Source organism: Saccopteryx bilineata, chromosome 2 (assembly GCF_036850765.1).
Source record: "Saccopteryx bilineata isolate mSacBil1 chromosome 2, mSacBil1_pri_phased_curated, whole genome shotgun sequence".
Classification (NCBI taxonomy): Eukaryota; Metazoa; Chordata; class Mammalia; order Chiroptera; family Emballonuridae; genus Saccopteryx; species Saccopteryx bilineata.
Genome location: NC_089491.1, coordinates 41,029,893 through 41,057,132, shown reverse-complemented (window position 1 = coordinate 41,057,132; position 27,240 = coordinate 41,029,893). Strand labels below are relative to the sequence as shown.

The 27,240-nt window shown below is 43.4% G+C and overlaps 1 protein-coding gene across 5 annotated transcripts in view; it reads left to right on the top strand.

Moving 5' to 3' along the window:
• DAPK1 (death associated protein kinase 1) overlaps positions 1–27,240 on the top strand; it is a 194,530-nt gene that overhangs the window by 138,496 nt on the left and 28,794 nt on the right. For all 5 annotated transcript variants that reach the window (XM_066256949.1, XM_066256947.1, XM_066256945.1 and 2 more), the window contains exons 12-19: positions 1,484–1,603; positions 2,053–2,151; positions 3,289–3,387; positions 5,418–5,516; positions 6,870–7,067; positions 8,400–8,597; positions 12,116–12,214; positions 24,486–24,563. In XM_066256949.1, coding sequence (XP_066113046.1) covers positions 1,484–1,603; positions 2,053–2,151; positions 3,289–3,387; positions 5,418–5,516; positions 6,870–7,067; positions 8,400–8,597; positions 12,116–12,214; positions 24,486–24,563 — 990 coding nt within the window. The remainder of the gene's footprint in view (positions 1–1,483; positions 1,604–2,052; positions 2,152–3,288; positions 3,388–5,417; positions 5,517–6,869; positions 7,068–8,399; positions 8,598–12,115; positions 12,215–24,485; positions 24,564–27,240) is intronic.

Genomic DNA, 27,240 nt, shown 5'->3' with positions numbered 1-27,240 from the left:
CCTTCTATTGCCACTGATCTAGAGGACTCGTGGATCACACACACACACACACACACACACACCCTCTTGGACCACAACACACGCATGCACGCGCTCGCGCGCACACACACACACACACGCACGCACGCACCCTCTTGGACCACACACACGTGCACACACACACACACACACAGGGAAAGTCAGGGAAAATGTGATAGAGTTTGCTGGTGTAGTCTGTGGTAGACCAGAATGCTAAACCCATTTGCTTTGTTGTCATTGTATTGATTGTCCAAAGCCCTTGAGAACAACTTCATAATTTTTTTCCTTCAATCCAAACTGAAACCTAATCACAGATTAACTCTTCAGATAGGACTAGACGTAGTTGAGTTCAATAAGACTTTCCTCTGACAATCAGACAAGAGGGCTTTGTTAACCTGGGAGGTAAAGGGGACTCTAGGAAAGGCAGAAAGGGTGATTCTGTGGGAACCAGGCTGCTCCTGTAACTGAATAGCCGGTGTTTCCTGAGTGGGACCCGGGGATTCCGAGGGCAGAATCACACATCAGCAGACACTAGCTCTTTTTTCCCCCTGAAGTTAATAGTTTCTCTGAGGCTAGAGCTCTAGTCTTGTAGAATAAAAAGAGATAGGAAATGTTAAAAAGAAAAAAGAAGTGGGAGAGAAGCAAGTTAGAAGAAGGGAGAGGAAGAGGAGGAAGGCTGGATTTGGGAATTGTGTGAGGGTGACAGTGGGACTAAAGAAAATATAAAAGTAAGATGATGAGAATGATTAAATATTATACATTAAAATCATCCTGAATGATTATTCAATTGGGAGAAATTATATTTTGTCGTACGCCAGCTGCGACGAGTATAATCTTCAGGTCCCCAGCGGGAACGGTGCAGAATTAAGAAAATAGACTGAAAGAATTAAAGAATATAAAAGATGGGTTTGGGAGGGCTTTGCAATTACTGCTAGCAGAAAATACCTCCTAGCAGAGAAAAACATGGCCGCGCCCAGAAACCGCATCCTCCTTTATTTATAGGGCAAAGTGGTCCATTAGCAAATCAATGACTTTTCTGATTACAGTTTCCTAGGCAACTCAAGAATTCCACCAAGTGCAAAAAAAAACCCCTACCAATACTTACCATACACAAAGAAGCCAGTCTTTCCTTCCGGGGAACATGGGGGGAAGGACAAGCCTCACAGCTAACATGGAGGTGTGGGGAAGGGCTTAGCTTTTTGCAAGCGAGGTAGGGGGTTGGGCAGCAGCCAGTTCCCCACACCTCTGTCCCCCAGAAATAACTCTAAAAACCCTGTTGATTTTTCAGTCCCCGACAATATTTATTACAAGAAAAGTTTAAGGTAGAAGAGAGACCCAGGATCGTATAAGAACTACAGTTGGGAAGACTTCCTCCCCAGACCCCAGACCTAAGGTTCTCATTCGTCTCAGTATCCTGCTAATCATGAAGATGTATGATAACGATCTCTTTGCTGTCTCTCTCAAGGATGAGGAAGACTCCTTTGTGATGAAAGCCATCATCCATGCCATCAATGATGACAATGTCCCGGGCCTGCAGCACCTCCTGGGCTCTTTGACCAACTATGATGTTAATCAACCCAACAAGGTTTGATGTTGTTCTATCAGGGCTAGTAGAGGGAAGTGGTCATGGTGACTGTACACCTCCAAGTCCAAGGTGGAAAGACCCCATCTGCTTCTTTATTCGCCCTTCTAGTTGCAAACTCAGTACTGTGGAAAAACTCACTTCTGTTCAAAGAATGAAGTGACTTAGAAATAAGGACTTTTTGCATTCAGGCTCTTTCTTCACGAAAGCCCATTTCACACGCATCAATTACACCTCTAATCATGCAATTTACTGGTCCTGCAAATGAGAACGTCACCTTTGATTGTGAATCCAGACGAGGAGGGGTGCTGTTCTGTATTCCATGCCTGTTACACAGCAGTTGTTCTGTGCCTGTTGAGACCCAGGAAGGTGTGTGGGGCAGCAGGGATGGTCTGGGCTTTTTCTTTCCTACCAAACTTGAAAAATAGTATGTTTTTTCTTGCTTATTTCAGCATGGGACGCCTCCATTACTTATTGCCGCTGGCTGTGGAAATATTCAAATGCTACAGTTGCTCATTAAAAGAGGATCAAGAATCGATGTCCAGGATAAGGTTATAATTCTGTTTTATTGCAAATAACTTAATTTTTTAAGTATTCCCAAATGTCTCTAACCCTAGAGGTAACAGAGAAAATAACATGTGTGCTCTACCTCAGTTTCCTATAGAGGAAGATAAACTGCTTAAATTACCTGGTCCAATGTAACAAATGTTATACAGAACGAGGAAGATGTTGCTCTTACCCTGGGCCCAGTTGTCGCATAGCACAGTGGTCCCCAACCTCCGGGCCACGGACCGGTGCTGGTCCGTGGGCCATTTGGTACTGGTCTGCAGAGAAAGAATAAATAACATATTATTTCCGTTTTATTTATATTTAAGTCTGAACGATGTTTTATTTTTTTAAAATGACCAGGTTCCCTCTGTTACATCTGTCTAAGACTCACTCTTGACGCTTGTTTTGGTCACATAATACATTTATACATCCCACCCTAACGGCCGGTCCGTGAAAATATTTTCTGACATTAAACCGGTCTGTGGCCCAAAAAAGGTTGGGGACCACTGGCATAGCAGCCTTTCCATGTGCACTGCCCCAGATTCTCCTCCTCACTGACCACAGTTACTAAATAGTGTTATTGTTAGAGGTCACATTTGGAAAAGTTTCCATGGTCTAATCAATCTCATCAGAAAATGTATGTGCCTGTTTGTTTATTGGGCCACAGAGAGGAATGATATGTTTTGAGCTATAAATCGCATTGAAAGTGCAGAGACATTGATTAACTGCTACGAGACATTACAATGGATCTGTCATCAGCTTCCTTAGACCTTCAACAGAGTTATAAAAGGACTAAATCTGGCCCTTCATAGTATAGGGAATTCTAAACAGAGAATATATGTTCAAATGAAGGTTTTAAGAAAAGAAAAACAACTTTTAATTCTGAGTAATTTAAAATTTACCAAAAAATCTGCAGATATAGTACACAGAGCTGCCTTCTCCCCTTCCCCCCCGCCCTGGAATGTTAACATCTTATATCAACTCAGTCCCTATGCAAAAACAAAAAATAAAATGGGGGCGTTATTTCTCATGGAAGTCGCTTCTCCGGAGTTTGCCATCACGTAGGAAGGGAAACTGTGTGTCTGAGTGATGTATCATCAGCTCTCTGGAAGTGTGACTCCACGTTGGTTTTTGTGCAGGGTGGATCCAATGCCATCTACTGGGCCTCTCGACATGGCCACGTAGATACCTTGAAATTTCTCCATGAGAACAAGTGCTCTTTGGATGTTAAAGACAAGGTAAGGCACTTACCTTCTTAGGGACAGAGGGATATAATAAAAGGCTGCACTGGAACATTGGCCTGCCCAAAGAACAAGGATTCAGGACCAAAATCTTTCTGCAGAGAATTTCATCTAGAAATTTGTTTTTGCTGGTGGCTTGGTCTAATGTTAAAACCTGCTCTTAGCTGACATCTGCCAGATAGTTGCCATAATATGCAAGCAATGAATTACTTCTCATAAGAAACATGCAAACTCAGAGTTCCAGTAGAAAGACAAATGGAAAGAGGCCCGAGTCCTGATCCTCACTGAAGCGCCATGTACGTGTCTCTTTACCGTACTCTTTATCTTGCAAGTGGCTGACAATGCTGGTCTTGCAGTCACTGGCACTAGAAGGCTTAATGAGATAATGCATGTAAAGTAAGGCTTTTGGAGGCAAAGATGTTTTAAAAATCATTGACGTAGTAAGTGACCTTATTGTCACATGTTCATGTTTTATTCCATATCACAGTCCTGTGTGTGAATTGTCAGGTCTGGGACCTGCACGTGCACCTGGGATTTCTAGCTTCTCATCCATTATGTAGTCTACTGTGCAAACCATCTCTGCTTCTCACACTTGCAGGATAATGTGTCCTGTTTGGTCAGAGCTGCCACATACAGTTGTATGGCCTGTGCACTGCACCATATCTAAGAATCATGTTCACGTCAAAGATGTGTATATTATGGCAGTTGTCTTTCAGGTGGCATCAAAGTATCTTATTTTCCTTTGCTTTAATCAGTTTATTCTGATGATTTTTTTGACAGATCTAAACAAAATACTTTAAGGGGTCCTGGCCTGATAGCCCAGTTGGTTAAAGTGTTGTCCTGATACACCAAGGTTGTGGGTTTGATTCCTAGTCAGGGCACGTAGAAGAATCAACTAATGATTGCATAAGTAAGTAGAATAGCCTTGGCTGGATAGCTCAGTTGGTTGGAGCATCGTCCCAAAGCACAGAGGTTGCTGGTTCAATCCCTGGTCAGGTCACATAAAAGAGCAGATTGATATTCCTGTCTCTCTCTCCCCCTTTCTTCCTTGCTAAATTCAATCAATAACATTTTTTTTTTTTTGTATTTTTCTGAAGTTAGAAGTGGAGAGGCAGTCAGACAGACTCCTGCATGCACCCGACCGGGATCCACCTGGCATGCCCACCAGGGGGCAATGCTCTGCCCATCCGGGGCATTGCTGCATTTCGGGGAGCCATTCTAGCTCCTGAGGCAGAGGTCATGGAGCCATCCTCAGTGCCCAGGCCAACTTTGCTTCAGTGGAGCCTTGGCTGCGGGAGGGGAAGAAAGAAATAGAGAGGAAGGAGAGGGGGAGGGGTGGAGGAGCAGGTGGGCGCTTCTCCTGTGTGCCCTGGCTGGGAATAGAACCTGGGACTTCTACACACCGGGTTGATGCTCTACCACTGAGCCAACCAGCCAGGGCCTAAAATTTTTTTTAAATAAGTGGAATAACAAAATCAGTGTCTCTCTCTCTCTCTTCCTCTCTCTCTATAAAATCAATTTTTTAAAAAAGGATTTAAGGAAGGAAGTTGCTTCTGTTACTAATTCACTGGAAGTTATTGTATGGGCTGAATAGTGATGTTTTAAAATCTCTGAGACTATAAGAATAGTCTCATGATTCTAAACCTAGACAATGAAATCAGAAACATTATTTATTTAAATGTAAATGTCTGCTGTATAATGACCCTAATATTTAGAGAAATCCTATAGCTAGAAGCATCAGTGTTATAAAGGAGTTTGAGAATAGCCATGACAGACAAGGGAAAGCATTCTCACTTGGGGTTTATGACAAACAGGATGAGCCAGGTGCGTGAGTTTAACATTAACTACGCGGTGGACACTCTACCCCAGAGTCCCTGAACCAGAGGGGCATCTGGACCGAGGAGGTGGGAACTCACAGAGGGAGGCCATGAAGGCTGGCGTGTGTGGAACGGGCCTCCAGTCCTGTGCGTTCTAGTCCACAGCCTGCTCCCAGGGGTGCTCTGAACCTTTGGCTATTTCTTTTGCAGTCTGGGGAGACGGCCCTTCACGTGGCAGCTCGCTACGGCCACGCCGATGTGGTTCAGTTACTGTGCAGCTTTGGCTCCAATCCCAATTTCCAGGACAAGGTGGGTCATGGTGGTTGACACTCTCAATTCCGTTTGCTCGCTGCGTGGATGTGTGGGCAGAGAATGATATGCACCAGTCCTTGGGGTTTTATCCAAGTGTCTGCTTAGATTCCAGAGGGTAGGGTCTGTAACACAAGCACCATCTATCATTCTTTTATTTAATCCCCACCTGGACAACCCTAAAAGGTAGGTTACTATTACTATCATTTTCACTTTACAAAAGAGAAAACTGAGGCAGGAAGAGGTTCTGCATTATTGCAGGAACAAAGGAAGTGAGTCCCAGAGGACAAAGATGCTCAGACAATGTGCTAAAGGAAGAGGATTTATTAGCTGGTGGAGCAGGGTGGCCTACTAGGCACCAAGACACGAGCTCCCCAAAATTAGCGTTTTTGAGTCTTACATACCTTTACAGCTTCAGCTTTCACCTGAAAGGCGCCTGATTTCTTTGTCTGCAGACGTGTGTGTCCCTCCTGTCTCCGGGAGGGGAGGGGATGTGAAGGGGAGGTTCGGACCATTTGTCCTTCACTGCTCGCATATCCCGTTTTCCTTGCTTGTGTCGCAAGTTGCTTCAGGGAGCTGATTAAAGAGCTGCATGGCTGTGGTTTGTACTTTCTAAACTGACTCGGGCCTTGGGCCCTTCCTCCCTCAGTATCTTGCCCAAGCTCATGTTGCTCATAAGCGGTGGAGCTGGGGTTTGGGGTTTGAAACCACACAGCCTGGTTGCAGAGTTCCTCCTGTCAGTAACCAGGACACTGCAGTGGCCTCTCAGACGTGTGTCTAATGCTGTGGACCATGAACATATAGCTTTACAACCCAAAGACCTCACAGGCAGCCCTTTCCTTGACTTAATAAAGCCTGGTTATCTCGGTTACTTTTATTTGCCACAGCAATAGTTCGTCTAGGTGACTCATCTTTCTGAATGTGCATGACAGAAGTCGTGACACATCAAGATTATTAGAAGAATTCTTGTTCGAAGAAGCACCTTCCTACTGTTCATGATCTCAGATGAAGTAAATGAAAGCACTTTCATAAGAAAGATGCTAAAAATCCACCCACACTGGGAATTTATTCAAAAGAGCTGAGATGTTGGTTCCAGTGGGTTCCCCAAAGTTGACTGTCACTCGTGCTGAGAATGCCAAATTCATCCAACACTCAAGTGTTGAGGGAAGAAAACTAATGAAGGAGAAGCCTTTGTCTGTTATTTCAGATTAATGCTTTACTCCAATAAGCTGTTCGTTCATTCTCTCAGTTACCTTGACTTTGCTGCCAAAGTCAGCAGGGACTCTCACCACGCCTGTACTTTCTTTCCTGTTATCACAATCTCCTCCTCAGTGCACTTGTCTCCCTGGCCAGGAAGAAGAAACTGCTCTGCACTGTGCTGCCTGGCATGGCTACTACTCTGTGGCCAAAGCCCTGTGTGAAGCCGGCTGCAACGTCAACATTAAGAACCGGGAAGGGGAGACGCCCCTCCTGACGGCCTCCGCCCGGGGCTACCACGACATCGTGGAGTGTCTGGCTGAACATGGAGCCGATCTCAATGCCTCTGACAAGGTACTTCGTGGCTGAATGTATCACACTCACTGAGAAGTGATCCGGGAGCTGGAGGGACCACAGGACTTCCTCAGTTTACCTAAAATAAACTTGAATGTGCCAAATTGTAATTATTATTTGTCTTCTCTGTTCCAAAGATTCCATGAACTTTTCTAGATTCTGTTTAATAATATTTGTTTGTGGCATGTAACAAAAGTTGTGAGTTGGTCAGATGACTCAGGTCTCCTTTATTTTTAACCATTTTAGCTTGGAGCAGCTACAGTGATGATCACAGAACACAAGACAATTTGATTTAGCACTAACTTTGGCAACACACTAGTTATTTGTAGAGAAAGAAACAAGTGGTTGATTTCTCTCCATCGCCTGCTATTTTGTATAAAGACAATAAACCACTCTTATTTGTCTGGCAATCTCAATTCTACTCCAGGTGTTCCTTTTTTAATTAAGCACATTCAACATAATCTGTTATAATTGTGAACTTTTACTTAAAATGAGGCTGTGATGTTGCTGTATATAGTTAGATTTGGACACCAGATAATATAGTAGCTGCCATTTATGACAAAAAAAGTGGTTCTCAACTGGGTGCAACCCCACTCCCAGGGGCCATTTGGCAATAGCTGGAGACATTTAATGGTTGTTGTGCCATGAGTGGGCATTACTACTGGCATCTAGTAGATAAAGACCAGTGGTGCTGTTTATACTCCACAGCTCACAGGACAGGACCAAAATGTTTATATGCTGAGATTAATAAGCCCTGGAACAGAGAAGTTATACAAATGTTTCCAAACCATCTGCCCAGCTCCTGAAACTCAGCACATCTGCTCACCAGGGATTCTATGCTAGGCAGAAGGAATTCTCGGACTGACCTTTAGTGGGAAACAAATATTAAGCATATTATCTTTGCTTTTCATATATGTGACAGCCCTTGAGCAAATCACTTCACGTTTCTTTCTCAGCTTCTAATGTAAAGATTGCTGAGCAAATGTTTTTAAGTGTGTTTGGACTACTTAGTAAAACAGACCATTGGAATCCCAACAATTACTTAAGTCCTGTACATTCAGAGACAAAAAGAAGTGTCAAATCTTTCATCTAATTGTACTGGCCAAGCTTAGGTTAACCACGCTAATGGACAACACAGCCTGATTCTTCAGAGTGGAGTGTATGGAGCCTATCCCCCAGACCCCAGGAGAGAAGTCTGTGGTCTTTAATCCTCCTTCAGGCTCTTCAGCAGGGATCCTATCCCAGTTAAACCTAGCCCGATAGTGCTGGAGAAGCGAGGCCAGGCCCATGTGCCCAAGTGAGAGTGCTCATGGCCTCTGGTGTCTGTTGCAGGACGGACACATCGCTCTTCATCTTGCTGTAAGACGATGTCAGATGGAGGTCATTCACACTCTCATCAGCCAGGGATGCTTCGTCAATTTCCAAGATAGGCACGGCAACACCCCCCTCCACGTGGCCTGCAAAGATGGCAACGTGCCGATTGTGGTGGCCCTCTGTGAAGCCAGCTGCAATTTGGATATCTCCAACAAGGTAAGGCTGGAGAAAAGGACCCCGGAAGGTCAGTGTGGGTTGCCTGCTTCTGGTTTTTGCTCAAGTTCCCGTCTGCTTCTCTTCATTGTTCAGTCAGTGTGGCTCAGATGGACCTGTTCTTTGCTTTTGGACCTCTCCACTTGAAGTCATATCTTACATATGACTTTCATATAATTGTGGGAAGTAACATAAAATGACTGCATTGATAAATACTCCCTACCTCACCTGGTTTATGACTTAAGGGCACAGAGAGAGAGACAGACAGACACCATCTACCTGTAGAGCAGCGGTTCTCAACCTGTGGGTCACGACCCCGGCGGGGGTCTAACGACCAAAACACAGGGGTCGCCTAAAGCCATCGGAAATACATAAACACAGGGGTCACCTAAAGCCATCAGAAATACATAAACACAGGGGTCGCCTAAAGCCATCGGAAAATACATATTTATTATACAATACATTTTTAAATATCAATAAAATATGTATTTCCAATGGCTTTAGGCGACCCCTGTGTTTTGCTTGTTCGACCCCCGGGGTCGCAACCCACAGGTTGAGAACTGCTGCTGTGGAGGATCAGAAAACATGGTACACATTGAGGCATCTTCCTGGAGCTCTGAGTCTTCAGGAAAACACCTAATGAGTTAAGATTTGATTGAGATTCCTAAGACCAGTTCTCTCTTCTTAGCTTTCCCCCACTGAGAGTTTCATGGTCAAAAGTTTATTGCACCTTTTTTGTGCTCAATGTTGTAAGACCAAGGGGATGCTATTATTTGGGGAATAAAAAAAGAAATGAAAATAAATAATTCCATGTTCCTAGGTTGATTTTTTTAAATCTCATATGTCAACTTCTAGAAGTTAGGTAACACCTTCCCTTTCCCTAAATAACCATCTAGGTTTTCATTACCAAATAAGATAGAACAGTCGACTATTCATGTGGTTTTGACCCTGTAACTATATGAGAGAAAAGCACTATTCTGTTCAGATTATGTTAAAAACAAAATCCTATTTTTTATTAATTGTGGGGACTGTTTTTTATAAATGGCAGGCATAATGCTAGCAAAATTTTATTATGATTTGTTGGAGGTGAACAAATTAATATCTGAAGCAACTGGAAATTATACTACTGCAAAAAAATCATTTTGTCACATATTATGTGATTCTAATGGAAATTGAAAGTGGTAATCTTCACATTCTAGAAGTATGAAAAGGCAATATCCTAGGTCTTAGCCATTAGCTGCCGGTTGCTTTCTTAGTTTATCCCATTCTAATCTTGCCAAGTCAGTTATGTAAGTGGCTTAAGGGAAAAGCCAAATGTAATATTAAGAAGCATCAAGCCCTTGGCTTTCCTTCTAGGAGTCTTTAAATGAATAAAAAGAAGTTTCAAGGAACATTGTGGCACTCATTTGAATACATTTAGTCTTGGCCATTGTGTGCACAGCTTAGGTGAAGAAGCACCACCTCCCATGCTGTTTTGCACTAATCTAAAGAAGGGAGGGACCTCATGTTCTCCTCATGCCTAAATGCAAAAACTATGCTTGTTAAATATGCTCTAACATACCCAGCAACATAATCCTAGACTTTCATGTTTAAAAACAACTGATTCGGCGGGGGGTGAGGGGAGCAGGAAGCATCAACTCCCATACGTGCCTTGACCAGGCAAGCCCAGGGTTTCTGACCGGCGGCCTCAGCATTCCAGGTCGGCGCTTTGTCCATTGCGCCACCACAAGTCAGGCAATAAATAAAACCTTTAAAAAAAAATTTTTTTATTGCTTTTATTTGGGTGACACTGGTTAATAAAATTATATAGGTTTCATGTGTACAATTCTTTTTACATAATAAATGTAAATTCTCTGAAAATAAAAACAACTGGCTCGTTTAATGGGACAGCCTTAACATTTAAAAATATTTTTCATCGAACTTATTAGGAAGGCTAGCCATTTTCGATACTGTAGATGGCTGTGGTAGTTCATACACAGTGACATAAACACGTATTTTCATTATGTACAGCCCAGAGACGGCACGTAGAAGGCATTCAGGAGATGATTTTGTCACTGCGTTGAGCTCAGCTGGAGGAAAACTCCTTCGCTTTCTAATTTCAACCTCTTAGAATCAGCAGCAAAGTTCAGTCCATTCTTCACCTGCATGGGTAGAATTTCATGACGATCAAGTTCTTTTTGCTTTGTTTTTAATTTATTTATTGATCTTAGAGAGAGAGAGAAACAGGAACATCAGTCTGTTCCTGTATGAGCCCTGACCAGGGATCGAACTCACAACCTTTGAGTATGGAGATGATGCTCTAACCAACTGAGCTATTCAGCCAAGGCTCATCAAGTTTTTATTAATGTTCCACTGACAGGCTCCCCAGCCACCTTCAGGGCTCAGGCTCAGCTCACAGCAGCTTTGTGGAGGACTTCTCTTTTATACCATTAACCCTTTTATGTTGTTTGGATATTTTAAATAAGCCGGTGTTAACTCCATAACAAAGACTGGTATTTGCTAATAAGCAACAGAAGACAGAGATACCCAGACTTTCTTGGTTCCCAACATCTGCAGTATCTCAGTAATTTTTCCACGGTTTCCTCAAGGCAAAAGAAGTACCTTACAGTTCTGTTTATTAAGTAGCTCAGTCTAAACAACCTAGTAAATATTCACATCCTAATAAGTTAGTAGCTGTTGCAGTAAATGATTCACATAAATTGAAAGGAACCTACTATTTTAATATCATTCTTACACACCCACAATAATGTACAAATGGGATAGGTGCGCTCATTGGGCACCTCACAGCTCCTCAGACCGTGGAGTCAGACCAGACACCACTACCCCTACTGCCCACTCTACATTAATTTTCTCAAGATACGTTCTTATAGCAGTCACCAAATCCCCATTGTGCAGACATGATGTCATGGAAAGGAAGACAGAGCAGTCTAATGTGGAGGCTGTGAACTACCTGAATCTAGTTCACCTGGGGTTAGAACCTGCTGGTTTCATCGAAAATTTAAAACATTTATCATGACCCTATGAATCTACTGCAGTGCCCTGAGGTGCTTTGGCACATAATTTGGAACCGTACTCATAAAAAATTTGGTAGGCATGTATTTGGAATTTCACCTCATCAGAATGACTTCACTGGCTGTCCTTCCATCCCTTCTTCCCCTGCTGTGTCTGCATTTGAACTGTGGTGCAGATCTTTCTGGAACCTTGGAGCCCATAAGCCCTGACTCAACCCTCCTTTATGCCAGCACAGCAGAGACCTGATTACCTTATGATAAACCTCCCACTCTTTCATCCTTTTGAAGTTTTATTTTGTAGTTCCTCTTTCAACTAAAAAAATGCTTATAAACATTGTGCTTGGCGTGCCTTCGTTGGGAAAAGGCAAGCTTCTAGACAAGGCCTCCTGTTTCCATCTGGTGGATCCCAGGTTCCTCCCCTAGCGCTTGCCCCAGGGGATAGGCTCCATTCACTTCATCCTGAGGCACAGTCATGAGAAGGACTCTCTAGGGTCTTTTTGTCTCCTGCAGTACGGACGAACACCTCTGCACCTTGCAGCCAACAATGGGATTCTCGATGTGGTCCGCTACCTCTGTCTGACAGGCGCCAACGTGGAAGCACTGACCTCGGTGAGTAGCCTTCCAGCAGGAAAAGGCAACCAAAAACTTCTGCAGCCCTGGCCAGTTGGCTCAGTGGTAGAGTATCGGCCTGGTGTGTGGATGTCCTGGACCCATCTGCTTCTCCATCCCCTCACCCCTACCCCTACTTCTCTCTCTCTCTTCTCCTCCTGCAGCCATGGCTTGATTGGAGCAAGTTGACTCTGGGCATTGAGGATGGCTCCATGGCCTCTGCCTCAGGCGCTAAGAGCTCTGGTTGCAATGGAGCAACGCCCCCTGGTGGGTTTGCCAGGTGGATCCTGGTCTGGATGCATGCAGGAGTCAGTCTCTTTGCCTCCCTTCCTCTCACTGAATTTTTAAAAAGAAAAGAAAAGAATAAAAAACGTCTGAGTTCTAAGGGGAAAGCTATTGCTTTGCAGCTGCATTCTAAAGCAGACAAGCAGCTACTAAGCTGTAGCCCCTGCACCGCAGAGCCAGGAACGCTTGCCCATGCGCACCTGGGGTAATACCGGGATACTGCCTCATGCTCTGCCCTCACCAGGCCTGCATGGCCAGGAGTGCCTGCTGTTTCCCACTGGCCTTTTTGTTCCCCGTGTTACACAACTGTGCCTTCGCCTGTTTCATTAGATGTGTGTGCATTCTCCTTTCCCAAATGCTCCTCCTGGAGGCGCCATGGGCTTTCGGGGAGGGCGGGGGCAGGGGCCCTGAGAGTGCGATGATCCGTTGACAAGAGCTGCTGTCTCCTTTAAAAAGTCTGGCTTTGCTGTCAGGCTGCAAGTTATTTTTAAATGCGATTTTGTAATTTCCCTTCACTCACCACTCCTCATTCCAGACCGGTAACCCCCTGCAGGAGAAACCGTCTGATTCACATTTCATGAAAGACCAAAGAGGAAAACATGTCAGCTAAGGAGATAAGCTGAGGCTGTTTGCCGCGGTGACGTGTTATCTTTGGAATTGTTTCTGGCCCAGCAGTGGGTTAACTCTCCATTCTCTCTCTCATGTGGGAGGTCCCTAAAACTCACTAGCACTTTGCTGACACAAAGTGTTTTTCTGAGGAGATTCATTGGAGTTTTAATATACTGCTCCCAGAAATTAGGGGATATTTCAAAGTGAATATGAAGCGATAAAGAAAAGAAGCATTTGATTTTTTATTGAACAAGAACATCAGAAAAGCAAACAAGTCAAATGAGATGGAAAACCAACTTTTATTTCATTGGTGAAAATTCACTATACAAAAGGCTGAAAGTACTAAAGTATTGGCAAGTTCCCTGATCCCTTCATTTTTGTGAGCAGTGTATATGGCAACAGACCTGGAGGTTGGATCAGGGTGCTGGGGCTGGATGGAGGGCCTCGTTTCTTGGGGTCAGAAAGGGGCTGACAAACTTTGGTCCATGGACCAGATCCAGCCACTGCCTGTTGTGTAAATGAGGTGTTAGCGGGACTCAGCCATGCCATTGTTTTCCTGTTGCCAATGGCAGTTTTCACGCAAGGAGGGCAGAGGTGAGCAGTTGTAACAGAGCCCTGTGGCCCACAGAGTCAAAATGCCTACTCCCTGGCCCTTTCCAGGATTGTTTGCTGACCTCTAATCTAGGGTACAGGCATGCCTCGGAGATACTACAGGTTCGGTTCCAGACCACAGCAACAAAGCAAATACCACAATAAAGCAACTCGCACAAGTTTTTCGGCTTCCCAGTGCATACAAAAGCTATGTTTATACTACACTGTAGTCTGTGAAGTGTGCAGCGGCATTATGTCTACAACAAACACTATACATACCTCAATTGAAAATTTATTGCTGAAACATGCTAACCATTATCTGAGCTTTCAGACAGCCGGTAGCCTTTTTGCTGGCGGAGGGTCTTGCCTTGATGGTGACGGCTGCTGACCGCTGACCAGTCAGGGTGTTGGTTGCCAAAGGCTGGGGCAGCTGTGGCAATTTCTCAAAATAAGACAACAATGAAGTGTGCTGCATGGATTGATTTCCTTTGCAGATGGTTTCTCTGGAGTGTGTAATAACAGTTGATAGCATTTTACCCACAGTAGAACGTCTTTCAGAATTGGAGTCAGTCCTCTCTAACCCTGCCACTGCTTTAGCAACTAAATTTATGTGATATTCTAAATCCTTTGTTCTTGTTTCAACAACCTTCACAGCATCTTCCCAGGAGTGGATTCCATCTCCAGGAGCTAGTTTCTTTGCTCACCTATATGAAGTAACTCCTCATCTGTTAGTTCTTTCATGAGTGGCAGCAATCTAGTCACACCTTCAGGCATCACTTCTAATTCTGGTTCTCTTGTTATTTCCGCCACACCTATAGTTACTTCCTGCACTGAAGTCTTGAACCCCGAAGTCATCCATGAGGGTTGGCAGCAACTTCTTCCAAACTCCTGTTGATGTTGATATTTTGACCTCTCCCTGTAAATTACAAATATTCTTAGTGCATCTAGAATGGTGAATTCTTTCCAGAAGGTTTTCAGTTTACTTTGCCCAGTTCTGTCAGAAGGACCACTATCTATGGCAGCTATAGCCTTATGAAATGTCTTTCTTAAATAAGAGGACTTAAAGTTAAAATTACTCCTCAATCTATGGGCTGCAGAATGAGTGCTGTGTTAGCAGGCATGAAGACAACATGAATCTTGTACATCTTCGTTAGAGCTCCTGGGTGAACAAGTGCATTGTCAGTGAGCAGTGATATTTTGAAAGGAGTCTTTTTTCTGAGCAGTACGTCTTAACAGTGGGCTTAAAATATTCAGCAAACTGCCTACAGGAAACGCATCTAAGTAACAAGGATAAAAACAAATTCAAAGTGAAAGGCTGGAAAACAATACTCCAAGCAAATAACATCCAAAAAAAAGCAGGTGTAGCAATACTCATATCGGATAATGCTGACTACAAGACAGGAAAAGTACTCAGAGACAAAAATGGCCATTTCATAATGGCTAAGGGGACACTGAATCAAGAAGACATAACAATTCTTAATATATATGCACCAAACCAAGGAGCACCAAAATATATAAGACAGCTACTTATTGATCTTAAAACAAAAACTGACAAAAATACAATCATACTTGGAGACCTCAATACACCGCTGACGGCTCTAGATCGGTCATCCAAACAGAGAATCAACAAAGACATAGTGGCCTTAAACAAAACACTAGAGCACCTGGATATGATAGACATCTACAGGACATTTCATCCCAAAGTGACTGAGTATACATTTTTCTCCAGTGTACATGGATCATTCTCAAGAATTGACCATATGTTGGGCCACAAAAACAACATCAGCAAATTCAGAAAAATTGAAGTTGTACCAAGCATATTTTCTGATCATAAAGCCTTGAAACTAGAATTCAACTGCAAAAAAGAGGAAAAAAATCCCACAAAAATGTGGAAACTAAACAACATACTTTTAAAAAATGAATGGGTCAAAGAAGAAATAAGTGCAGAGATCAAAAGATATATACAGACTAATGAAAATGACAATACGACATATCAGAATCTATGGGATGCAGCAAAAGCAGTGATAAGAGGGAAGTTCATATCACTTCAGGCATATATGAACAAACAAGAGAGAGCCCAAGTGAACCACTTAACTTCCCACCTTAAGGAACTAGAAAAAGAAGAACAAAGACAACCCAAAAGCAGCCGAAGAAAGGAGATAATAAAAATCAGAGCAGAAATAAATGAATTAGAGAACAGAAAAACTATAGAAAAAATTAATAGAACAAGGAGCTGGTTCTTTGAAAAGATCAACAAAATTGACAAACCCTTGGCAAGACTTACCAAGGAAAAAAGAGAAAGAACTCATATAAACAAAATCCAAAATGAAAGAGGAGAAATCACCACGGACACCGTAGATATACAAAGAATTATTGTAGAATACTATGAAAAACTTTATGCCACTAAATTCAACAACCTAGAAGAAATGGATAAATTCCTAGAAAAATACAACCTTCCTAGACTGAGTCAAGAAGAAGCAGAAAGCCTAAACAGACCTATCAGTAGAGAAGAAATAGAAAAAACCATTAAAAACCTCCCCAAAAATAAAAGTCCAGGCCCTGACGGCTATACCAGCGAATTTTATCAAACATTCAAAAAAGACTTGGTTCCTATTCTACTCAAAGTCTTCCAAAAAATTGAAGAAGAAGCAATACTTCCAAACACATTTTATGAGGCCAACATAACCCTCATACCAAAACCAGGCAAGGATGGCACAAAAAAAGAAAACTACAGACCAATATCTCTAATGAATACAGATGCTAAAATACTAAACAAAATACTAGCAAATCGAATACAACAACATATTAAAAAAATAATACATCATGATCAAGTGGGATTCATCCCAGAATCTCAAGGATGGTTCAACATACGTAAAACGGTTAATGTAATACACCATATCAACAAAACAAAGAACAAAAACCACATGATCTTATCAATAGACGCAGAAAAGGCTTTCGATAAAATACAACACAATTTTATGTTTAAGACTCTCAACAAAATGGGTATAGAAGGAAAATATCTCAACATGATAAAGGCCATATATGATAAACCATCAGCTAACATCATATTAAATGGCACTAAACTGAAGGCTTTCCCCCTTAAATCAGGAACAAGACAGGGTTGTCCACTCTCTCCACTCTTATTTAATGTGGTACTAGAGGTTCTAGCCAGAGCAATCAGACAAGACAAAGAAATAAAAGGCATCCATATCGGAAAAGAAGAAGTAAAGGTATCACTTTTTGCAGATGATATGATCCTATACATCGAAAACCCCAAAGAATCCGCAAAAAGACTACTAGAAACAATAAGCCAATACAGTAAGGTCGCAGGATACAAAATTAACATACAGAAGTCAATAGCCTTTCTATATGCCAACAATGAAACAACTGAGAAGGAACTCAAAAGAATAATCCCCTTCACGATTGCAACAAAAAAAATAAAATACTTAGGAATAAACATAACAAAGAATGTAAAGGACTTATATAATGAAAACTATAAACCATTGTTAAGGGAAATTGAAAAAGATATGAGATGGAAGAATATACCTTGTTCTTGGCTAGGAAGAATAAATGTAATCAAGATGGCTATATTACCCAAAGCAATATACAAATTTATTGCAATTCCCATCAAACTTCCAATGACATTTTTTAAAGAAATAGAGCAAAAAATCATCAGATTTATATGGAACTATAAAAAAACCCCGAATAGCCAAAGCAATCCTAAAGAAAAAGAATGAAGCTGGGGGCATTACAATACCTGACTTCAAACTATATTATAGGGCCACGACAATCAAAACAGCATGGTATTGGCAGAAAAATAGACACTCAGACCAATGGAACAGAATAGAAAGTCCAGAAATAAAACCACATATATATAGTCAAATAATTTTTGATAAAGGGGCCAACAACACACAATGGAGAAAAGAAAGCCTCTTCAATAAATGGTGCTGGGAAAACTGGAAAGCCACATGCAAAAGAATGAAACTGGACTACAGTCTCTCCCCCTGTACAAAAATTAACTCAAAATGGATCAAAGATCTAAACATAAGACCTGAAACAATTAAGTACATAGAAGAAGACATAGGTACTCAACTCATGGACCTGGGTTTTAAAGAGCATTTTATGAATTTGACTCCAATGGCAAGAGAAGTGAAGGCAAAAATTAATGAATGGGACTACATCAGACTAAGAAGTTTTTGCTCAGCAAGAGAAACTGATAACAAAATAAACAGAAAGCCAACTAAATGGGAAATGATATTTTCAAACAACAGCTCAGATAAGGGCCTAATATCCAAAATATACAAAGAACTCATAAAACTCAACAACAAACAAACAAACAATCCAATAAAAAAATGGGAAGAGGATATGAATAGACACTTCTCCCAGGAAGAAATACAAATGGCCAACAGATATATGAAAAGATGCTCATCTTCTTTAGCTATTAGAGAAATGCAAATCAAAACGGCAATGAGATACCACCTCACACCTGTTCGATTAGCTGTTATTAGCAAGTCAGGTAATAGCAAATGTTGGAGAGGCTGTGGAGAAAAAGGAACCCTCATACACTGTTGGTGGGAATGTAAAGTAGTACAACCATTATGGAAGAAAGTATGGTGGTTCCTCAAAAAACTGAAAATAGAACTACCTTATGACCCAGCAATCCCTCTACTGGGTATATATCCCAAAAACTCAGAAACATTGATACGTAAAGACACATGCAGCCCCATGTTTATTGCAGCATTGTTCACAGTGGCCAGGACATGGAAACAACCAAAAAGCCCATCAATAGATGACTGGATAAAGAAGATGTGGCACATATACACTATGGAATACTACTCAGCCATAAGAAATGATGACATCGGAACATTTACAGCAAAATGGTGGGATCTTGATAACATGATACGAAGTGAAATAAGTAAATCAGAAAAAAACAGGAACTGTATTATTCCATATGTAGGTGGGATATAATAGTGAAACTAAGAGACATTGATAAGAGTGTGGTGGTTACGGGGGGAGGGGGGAATGGGAAAGGGATGGGGGTGGGGAGGGGCACAAAGAAAACAAGATAGAAGGTGACAGAGGACAATCTGACTTTGGGTGGTGGGTATGCAACATAATTGAACGACAAGATAACCTGGACTTGTTATCTTTGAATATATGTATCCTGATTTATTGATGTCACCCCATTAAAAAAAATAAAATTATTAAAAAAAAATATATATATATATTCAGCAAACCATGTTATAAACAGATGTGCTGCCATCCAGGCTTTGTTGTTTCATTTGTAGAGCATAGGAAGAGTAGCTATACCATAATCAGGGGTCCCCAAACTTTTTACACAGGGGGCCAGTTCACTGTCCCTCAGACCGTTGGAGGGCCGCCACATACAGTGCTCCTCTCACTGACCACCAATGAAAGAGGTGCCCCTTCTGGAAGTGCGGCAGGGGGCCGGATAAATGGCCTCAGGGGGCTGTATGTGGCCCGCGGGCCGTAGTTTAGGGATGCCTGCCATAATTCTTAAGAGCCCTAGGATTTTCAGAATGGTAAATGAGCATTAGCTTCAACTTAGAGTCACTAGCTACATTAGCCCCTAACAAGAGAATCAACCTGTATTTCGAAGCTCTGAAGCCAGGTATTGACTTCTCTCTAGCTAGGGAAGTCCTAGACGACATCTTCTTCCAAAAGAAGGTTGTTTCATCTACATTGAAAATCTGTATTTAATACAGCCACCTTTGTTAATTATCCTAGCCATGTCTTCTGGATAACTTACTGCGGTTTCTAATGCATGCTACTCACTAGGGCAGGGGTCCCCAAACTTTTTACACAGGGGGCCATTTCACTGTCCCTCAGACCGTTGGAGGGGCAGACTATAAAAAAAAACCACAAACTATGAACAAATCCCTATGCACATTGCACATATCTTATTTTAATGTAAAAAAAACAAAATGGGAACAAATACAATATTTAAAATAAAGAACAAGTAAATTTAAATCAACAAACTGACCAGTATTTCAATGGGAGCTATGCTCCTCTCACTGACTACCAATGAAAGAAGTGCCCCTTCCGGAAGTGCAGCAGGGGCCGGATAAATGGCTTCAGCGGGCCGCAGTTTGGGGACCCCTGCACTAGGGATTTGAGCTGGGGATGGTGTGATCTTTGAGACACTGTGCTCTCTGCTGAGGACATCTCCAATGGAACAATAATACATACCTATGTGTCATGCTCAATATTATTTTATTTTTTGAGAAAGAGAAATAGACAGACTCCTGCATGTGCCTCTACTGGGACCCACCCAGCAACCTCCATCTGGGATCGGTGTTTGAATCAACTGAGCTATTTTTAACACCTGAGGCTGGCACACTCAGACCAACCAAGTTACCCTTAGCTCCCGGGCCGACACTCGATCTAATTGAGCCACTGGCTGTGGTAGGGAAAGAGAGAGAAAAGAGGGAAAGGGAGAGAAGAAAATGGTCACTTCACATGTGTGCTCTGACCAGGGATCAAACCCAGGACATTCATATGCTGGGCCAATGCTCTATCCATTGAGCAAACCAGCCAGGGCCCATTTTTAATATTCTAATAGCCACATCTAAAAAGGAAAAGAGGAAATTAATTTTAGTAATATATTTAATACAAGATATGTAAAATATTAACATTTTGACATGTAATCAGTGTTTTAAAATGATTGAGATATTTCACATTCTTGGGTTTGGACCAAGTATGTAAAACTCAGCATGTATTTTATACCCAGAGCACATCTTACTTGGGCCACATGTCAAGCAATGAGTACCTGCGTGTGGGGACAGCTCACTCACTGCCTGAGCAGGCAGGCACCCTTCTTCCCATCCTTCCCCACAGCCCTTGGCCCTGCAGCGCCCTCTAGTGTTACCTTCCCTCTCCCATTCTGTTCTCAGCCAGGATTATTTGAAAAACCCCTCTGAATGTTTCATCCTCTTTTTTTCTTGTCTTCTGCCCCTCCTCCACCTTCCGCAGTCCTCAACTCCTAGTGACCCTCAGCATGGTCCCCAGTCACTTGCTATCTCTCTTCTTCAAAACTTTTTATTATAAAATACAGTTTTCAAAAAGCATACAAACCAAGAAAAGGTAAAGCTTGATGATTAAGATAAACACCTTTGTAACATCACTCAGATCAAGAAATAAAACTTTGGAGGCCACCCCAGAGACCCCCAGTAGCCTTTTGCTATGTGTCCTTCTCCCAGCCCTGAGTGGAACCCCCACTCCGACTTTTGTAGTAATCACTGCCTTCCTTATAGTCTTTCTCACCTAAAGACCAGTAGCTTTTTAAAGTCCCTTTTCACTGGCTACCTCTCCAGGACTTGACACTTCCCTCTCTTTGCTCCTCCTGCAGCAGCCACATCTTCAAACATGCCAGTGATTCACACAGCAAGTGCAGGGCTTCCCCAGGCATGCCGAAGGCTGAGTCTCTTACATCTTCTTCCAGTTTTGACTTAACTACCACCTTCTCCCTGAGGCCCTCCTGGACCACTGTTTGTAACAAGGAGAGTTGTAAAGAGGAGAGCAGGGAAGGTTAGGATCGCTCGGAGGTCCAGGAACAGCCCAGGGCAGGGGTCGGGAACCCTTTTGGCTGAGAGAGCCATGAACGGCCACATATTTTAAAATGTAATTCCGTGAGAGCCATACAACGACAGTGTACGTTAAGCATTATCCAATAAAAATTTGGTGTTGTCCCGGAGGACAGCTGTGATTGGCTCCAGCCACCCGCAACCATGAACATGAGCGGTAGGAAGTAAATGGATTGTAATACATGAGAATGTTTATATTTTTAACATTATTATTTTTATCAAAGATTTGCGAGCCAGATGCAGCCATCAAAAGAGCCACATCTGGCTAACGAGCCATAGGTTCCCAACCCCTGGCCCAGGGAGTTAGCACCTTGCTTGGGGGTGTTTGGCAGAGATCCAGCTCCTATCCCCTTCCCTCTGGGACAGAAACCAGGGAGTTTAGAAAAATCTCATCTCTTGCATGAATCATTACCACTTCTGTTTGTTTGTTTTTTCTGTGCCTGGTACGTACTTTGTTGTACGTACCAGGCACAGAAATGTTCTTTCCATTTGGTTTTCTCTAATCTCAGAGTCTGTGCAATGAGGGTGTCTGTTCCCATCTTGCAGAGGAAGAAACCCAGACTCCAGGAGCCCAAGTGACTGGCCACACAGCTGGTAAGGTGCAGTCAGGACTTAAAGCTGGGTCCTTCTAACTCCAAAGCCCATACTCATCCCACGACACTGGCAGATGTTTCTTTTGGAAGCCTGAGGAGTGTCCTTGAGAGTAATGTGTTTTGCGAAGTGTACCATTCTGTGCAAATGCAAGGGCTGTTGCTGACGATTGTTTTTCTCTCATTCATGAGGCTTAGCGGTGAAGAGTAACGTTTGTTATTAAAATCCTCAGCCTGTCCTCCATGCAGATCCGAGGTCTTCCACAGAAATATATGACACACCAGAAGACAGAAAACTTAAGTTGAGGCTCAGATTTCCAGAGCAGTGGTTCCTAAACGTTCCTGTACCATAAAATTACCTGAGAGCACTGAGAACCCGATTCCCAGGGCACACCCCAAACTGATAGAAGCAGAGTGTCTGGGTGGGAGCCAGGCCAGGGGAGTTCTTAAAGACCCAGCGACTACAGTGTGCAGTGGAGTTTGGGAACTGCTGAACTGAGTCTTTTTCTTACCATGTCAGGAAAGGAGTTAGGCAGTTTGGCATGGATCTGTGGTTGGGATGCGGTGCCTGGTATGATACCTAATGCATCACCAAAACAAACCACAAGCCCCTGCCTGTCTCTTGGAAGATTTTTCGAGATTCTGAAGGAGCAGGGAGATGGCACACGACTGTCAACATGCTTCCTCCGGAGCACCGTCTGAGCTTCCAGTTTCAGCCTAAGGTGCCGGTTCTCACCTGGGCGATTTTGTCCAGGGAACACTGGGCAATGGCTGGAGACACTGTGGGATGTCACAAGTTGGAGAAGTGGAATGCTGCTGGCATCTAGTGGTAGAGGCCAGGGGCGCCGCTGAACACCCTGCAGAGCACTGGGCAGACCCTGCAACCGGGAATTGTGTCAATCAGGCCAACGTCGAGAAACGCCCAACGTCTAATGGGACCCCATGTGTGGCTCAGAGAGTGACTCACTTTGAGAAATCAGAAGGTGTGCTGTTAAACAGATTTGGGCATTTCTCAGCTTCCATGGGAATGGGACTTTGTGATTGATAAACACTGAGAAAGAAGCCAAAATCATCTTCTTCTTCTTGTTTAAAAAAATGTTGATTTTATTTAAGTGGAAATTGCTCTTCATCATTTCTACTCTTAATTGTATAATGCTTCCTAAAACTGCGGCAGAACAGTCCTTAAGCCTGTGTGTCCTCCTGGGTGGCCTGTGACCGCTGCGGCTCCCGCCTCCCCGAGTGACTGAGCCGGTGCACACAAGGCAAAGAGGACAGGATCGGGCCGGATTGCCAGGAGGCACTCAGTGGTGTCAGCTGTTGTCGTGCACACTAGTGGTATAGAAACAGATGAATTTGTTTTCTGTGAAACGGTGGCCCTGTGAAACTCTTCTAATTAAAAAGCAAACACCAAAGTGCCACGGACCCTTATTTCCTTGTTGGCGAAAAAAATGTCCAAACCTGTAAGAATTTTTATGAGTTTATTTGAGCCAAATTGGCAATTTCCAGGACACAGAACCTGAGGGGATTGAGAAAATGCTCTGGAGAAGGGCAGTTTTGCACCTTGTTTTATACATCAGAATCAAAGAAAGAAAACGTCAGGGGGTCACATGAAAGTCACTAGTGATAGATTTGGGAGGGCAAAGGCAGAGGCGGGAGGAAGGAGAGGGGGAGGTCTCCGAGACTGGATAGAAAGGAAAATGGATAGATACATGCTTCTTTTACACGGAGGGGTATAGGAGAGTTAACAGTGATTAACGGGAGCACAATAACAATGAGGGTTTCTGTGGTCTGTGCTCGGGTGCAGTGCTTGTGTCCTGAGGGGCTGGAGAAGGGAAATTGCCCTGGCATTCCAAAGGTATGTCATTGTAGATGCAAAAAGACAATAAACGGGTTCTGTATCAGGGAATATACCTGCCTACGACAGGATGACCCCCCCATGACTTGCTTTCGGTTTGAAAGGTTTAATTTCAAACCAGACATTAGGTCTCTTGAGTTTGTAAGGCTGCCATGCAAGTCTCCCCTGACTTTGACAGGTTCAGTATGTGACCCCTTTTTCGTCCGTATCCTCCTTTTATGTTCACTGAAAATCCTTAGATAAAATTGTCTGTTAAACTAAGCCTTTGAATGCACAGTCATTACTGGTAACTAGCATGTTGGTGCTGAGGTTCCTCTGTGAAAGTACCTTAAGACATTGGCTGGCACTAACTAGAATTTGGCATCTAATGACAATCTTTATTGTCTGCCTAGAATTTGGCATCTAATGACAATCTTTATTGTCTGCCTAATTGGAGAACGGTTCAGTTCACCCAGTAATCTGCCTGCTAACGAGGAGCTGAGTTTGATTAAAGCCTGGGAGCCGAGACATCTCACCGTTGGTCCTCAAAGCACCAGGGCCCGATGTCTTCCCACTACTTCTTTTCCTTTCCCGCACGGTCAAGTGAGACAAGGGTTCCACAGAAAGGGAAATAAGCCCGGATGTGCTCTTTCTGCCCATCTCCTGTTCTGGTTTCTGCCTCCCACGGCAGAACTGGTGTGAGGAACACACAGCTCTCTGTTGCGAAGGGACAGAAACTAATCCTTTTTCCCCAACAGGATGGGAAGACAGCAGAAGATCTTGCTAGATCGGAACAGCATGAACATGTAGCAGGTCTTCTTGCAAGACTCCGAAAGGTGAGACATTCAGTTTATCGGTCTGAAGGTCTGTTTTTATGTGAAAATGTGTCTTTTACCCTGTAAACTCTGAGAATGAGTCTTTGGACTCCCAAGCTGCTGTCCCTGTCCTGTGTTTTGCGTATCCATTTGCCTAAATGTATCATCTCCCTGTCCAGTTTCTTCTGTATTTGTACTTGGAGACCGTTTGACCTCTTTACAATTGCTTGTGCTTAACTCCTCTCCTCCTGCCCTCTCTGTAATATCTGCCCCCGGACAGTGGATGGGAAGGGGGAAAGCTGACTGCTTCTTTCCTTCTTGATGTTTTGAGCTTCAAGACACCAATGTATGCTCTGGTTTATTTAACATTTTTTCGAAGTTTAAGGAAACATGACAAAAATAAGTAAATGCAGGTGTGACTTTCTAGCCTATGTTATAGCATTATGTATTAAGAGACTTCAGTATAGTCATACCCTTTAAGCTAGGGACTCTATGTCTGGGACTCTATCCTAAAGAAATGAAAGAAACACAGGGGAAAAAAAGTTTTATGCACAAAGATGTTCGTTGCAGTGTTGTTTATAATTTTCATATTATAAACATCAGATGCTCAACAATAATGTCTAGCAAGTTATCATACAACTATAGAATAGAATGGTTGTAGGCCATTAAAATACTTTTAAGAGGCTTTTAGTAACAGCAGTTTAATGCTTAGGATGTTCCTGGACTTCAAAGCAGAAGATAAATTATGTGCACATTATAATCTCAACTATGTTTTTCTGAAATGTGTGGAAAAAAAGATGTTAACAGTGGTGTTTTTGGATTTTGCTAGTATAATTACCATTTTCTTTTTTTAAACCTCACTGTATTTTCCAAATCTCCTATAATGATTTTTCAAAAAACAAACTATTGAAAGGGAAAAATAATTTAGTCTGTTTAAGTGCTGATTGAAAAGATATTGCCCCAAATAAGCTCAGGGTATCCTACAGAAGTCCTGCCTATGAGTTGAAACGTGCCCAGGGGAGAGGTGGAAATGTCTTAACTTTTAGCTACCAACGCTGCATTTTCATAGTGGTCCCTGGTTGGGGGTTAGGCAAGGAGATACATCGATGAGAATATTTGTTCCCCAGTGCTCGGAGTTGACTTTGAGGGGGTCAAAGAGAGAATAATCTATTTTCACACCTTCCTGCTTTGGAGTCTGTGAACTGGTCACAAAGGCTCTGGTCAGGCAACCAGCGAACACTGGGTTCTCCCAGGCTATTGCAGGGTTCCGTTCATCCTTTGTTCTGGAAACTCCAGAAAGAAATCAGTCTGGAAAAACTCTCCTCGCCTTACTCACTTATTCTTACAGGAAACCAGACTCAAGTTGGTGAAGCAACATGCTACCAAGCACAGAGCCCAGGCTCAGACCCCACGTAGAAACATCCGGGCCAGTGCTCCTCAGGGGGCTCATGCCGTCAGTGCATTCCCTCCCCACCCCCCAGCCAGGGGCAGTTCTTCCCACACTGGGCTTGTTAGCTCGGTGGCTGCAAGCATCACCTCCCTGGGGATAACCCGGGGCAGAACTGGGTGCCCAAGGAGACCCCCGGGCTTGTTTTCCTTAGTCATTCCCTCGAAGGACTCTGGACCTCAGCTTCCGGAGGAGCCAGAAAGGGGAGGGTTGAGTGCCAGGTATTTCCAGCCACACTCTGTGTGTCGGATAGGTGGGGCTGCCTGGCCTCACAGGATTCCAGAACTCCCAGCACCTGCTGTGACAGTTCCCATACTCCTCCAGTCATTGTGGAAACCAAAAAAAAAAAAGGCCTCCATAATTTTCTAACACCCCCTGGGTGGTGCCACCCTCTGAAGACCTACCCTTCATCCTAAACACGTTTCAGGGAAGAAACTTATACCTGGACAGCAGGGTGGTTGGCCTGAAATGGCGACAACATTGCATTTGGTTTCCAAATGGGCCAAATTAGCAAAAGAAAAGTTCCCTGTGTTTTCACCTCTAATCAGCTGCCAAACCTAGAAATATATTTTAAAACAACGTGTGCTAGGGCAGCCCTGGGCCCCCTGTTCCAGAAGTAGGACCAAGGTCATCTTGTTGGCCGGCACGGGGCAGCAGAGGACAGGCCAGAGGAGAGGGGGTATCTCCACGTTTAGACGGCACAGGGGGCAGACCCAGGGAGCTGAAACCTTTCAGCCGTGCATCTGGGCAGGGCCGGAGGGAGGCTGGCCCAGGTGGGTCTTGTGGGAGAGAACACAGCTCAGCCCTGAGTTGGGTGGTGTCTGCTGTGACCCAGTTAACCCAGTTCAACACAAAGTGCCTTGAGAGCAGTTGGGTGAGGGAGCTCTGGTCTATCTGGGAAGCCCACCGTCAGCGTCTCTTCCCAGCCGCGTGTTCAGTGCCGCCACACTGGGGCTTGTAGTCAACTATGGCGGCAGTTTACACCACAGGAGTGGCAAACATTACAAATCAAGGCTGTTTCCTCCCTAGCAAGCTGGTTGAGTAGCACGCTATTGCTTCAGGGGTCTCTGGAAGCACCCCAGTCACACTCTGGGTTTTAGATACAGTCTTTTTATAGAATAAGAACCGCCTGTCCCTTCTGCTCACCACTGTGCTCACCCCGACCACTAAACAAAGCCCAGTTCAGCCCTCCAAACCTGCCCACTAACTGTGCTGTTGCTTAGCCAAACCAAAATACTAGTCTCAGGAGGT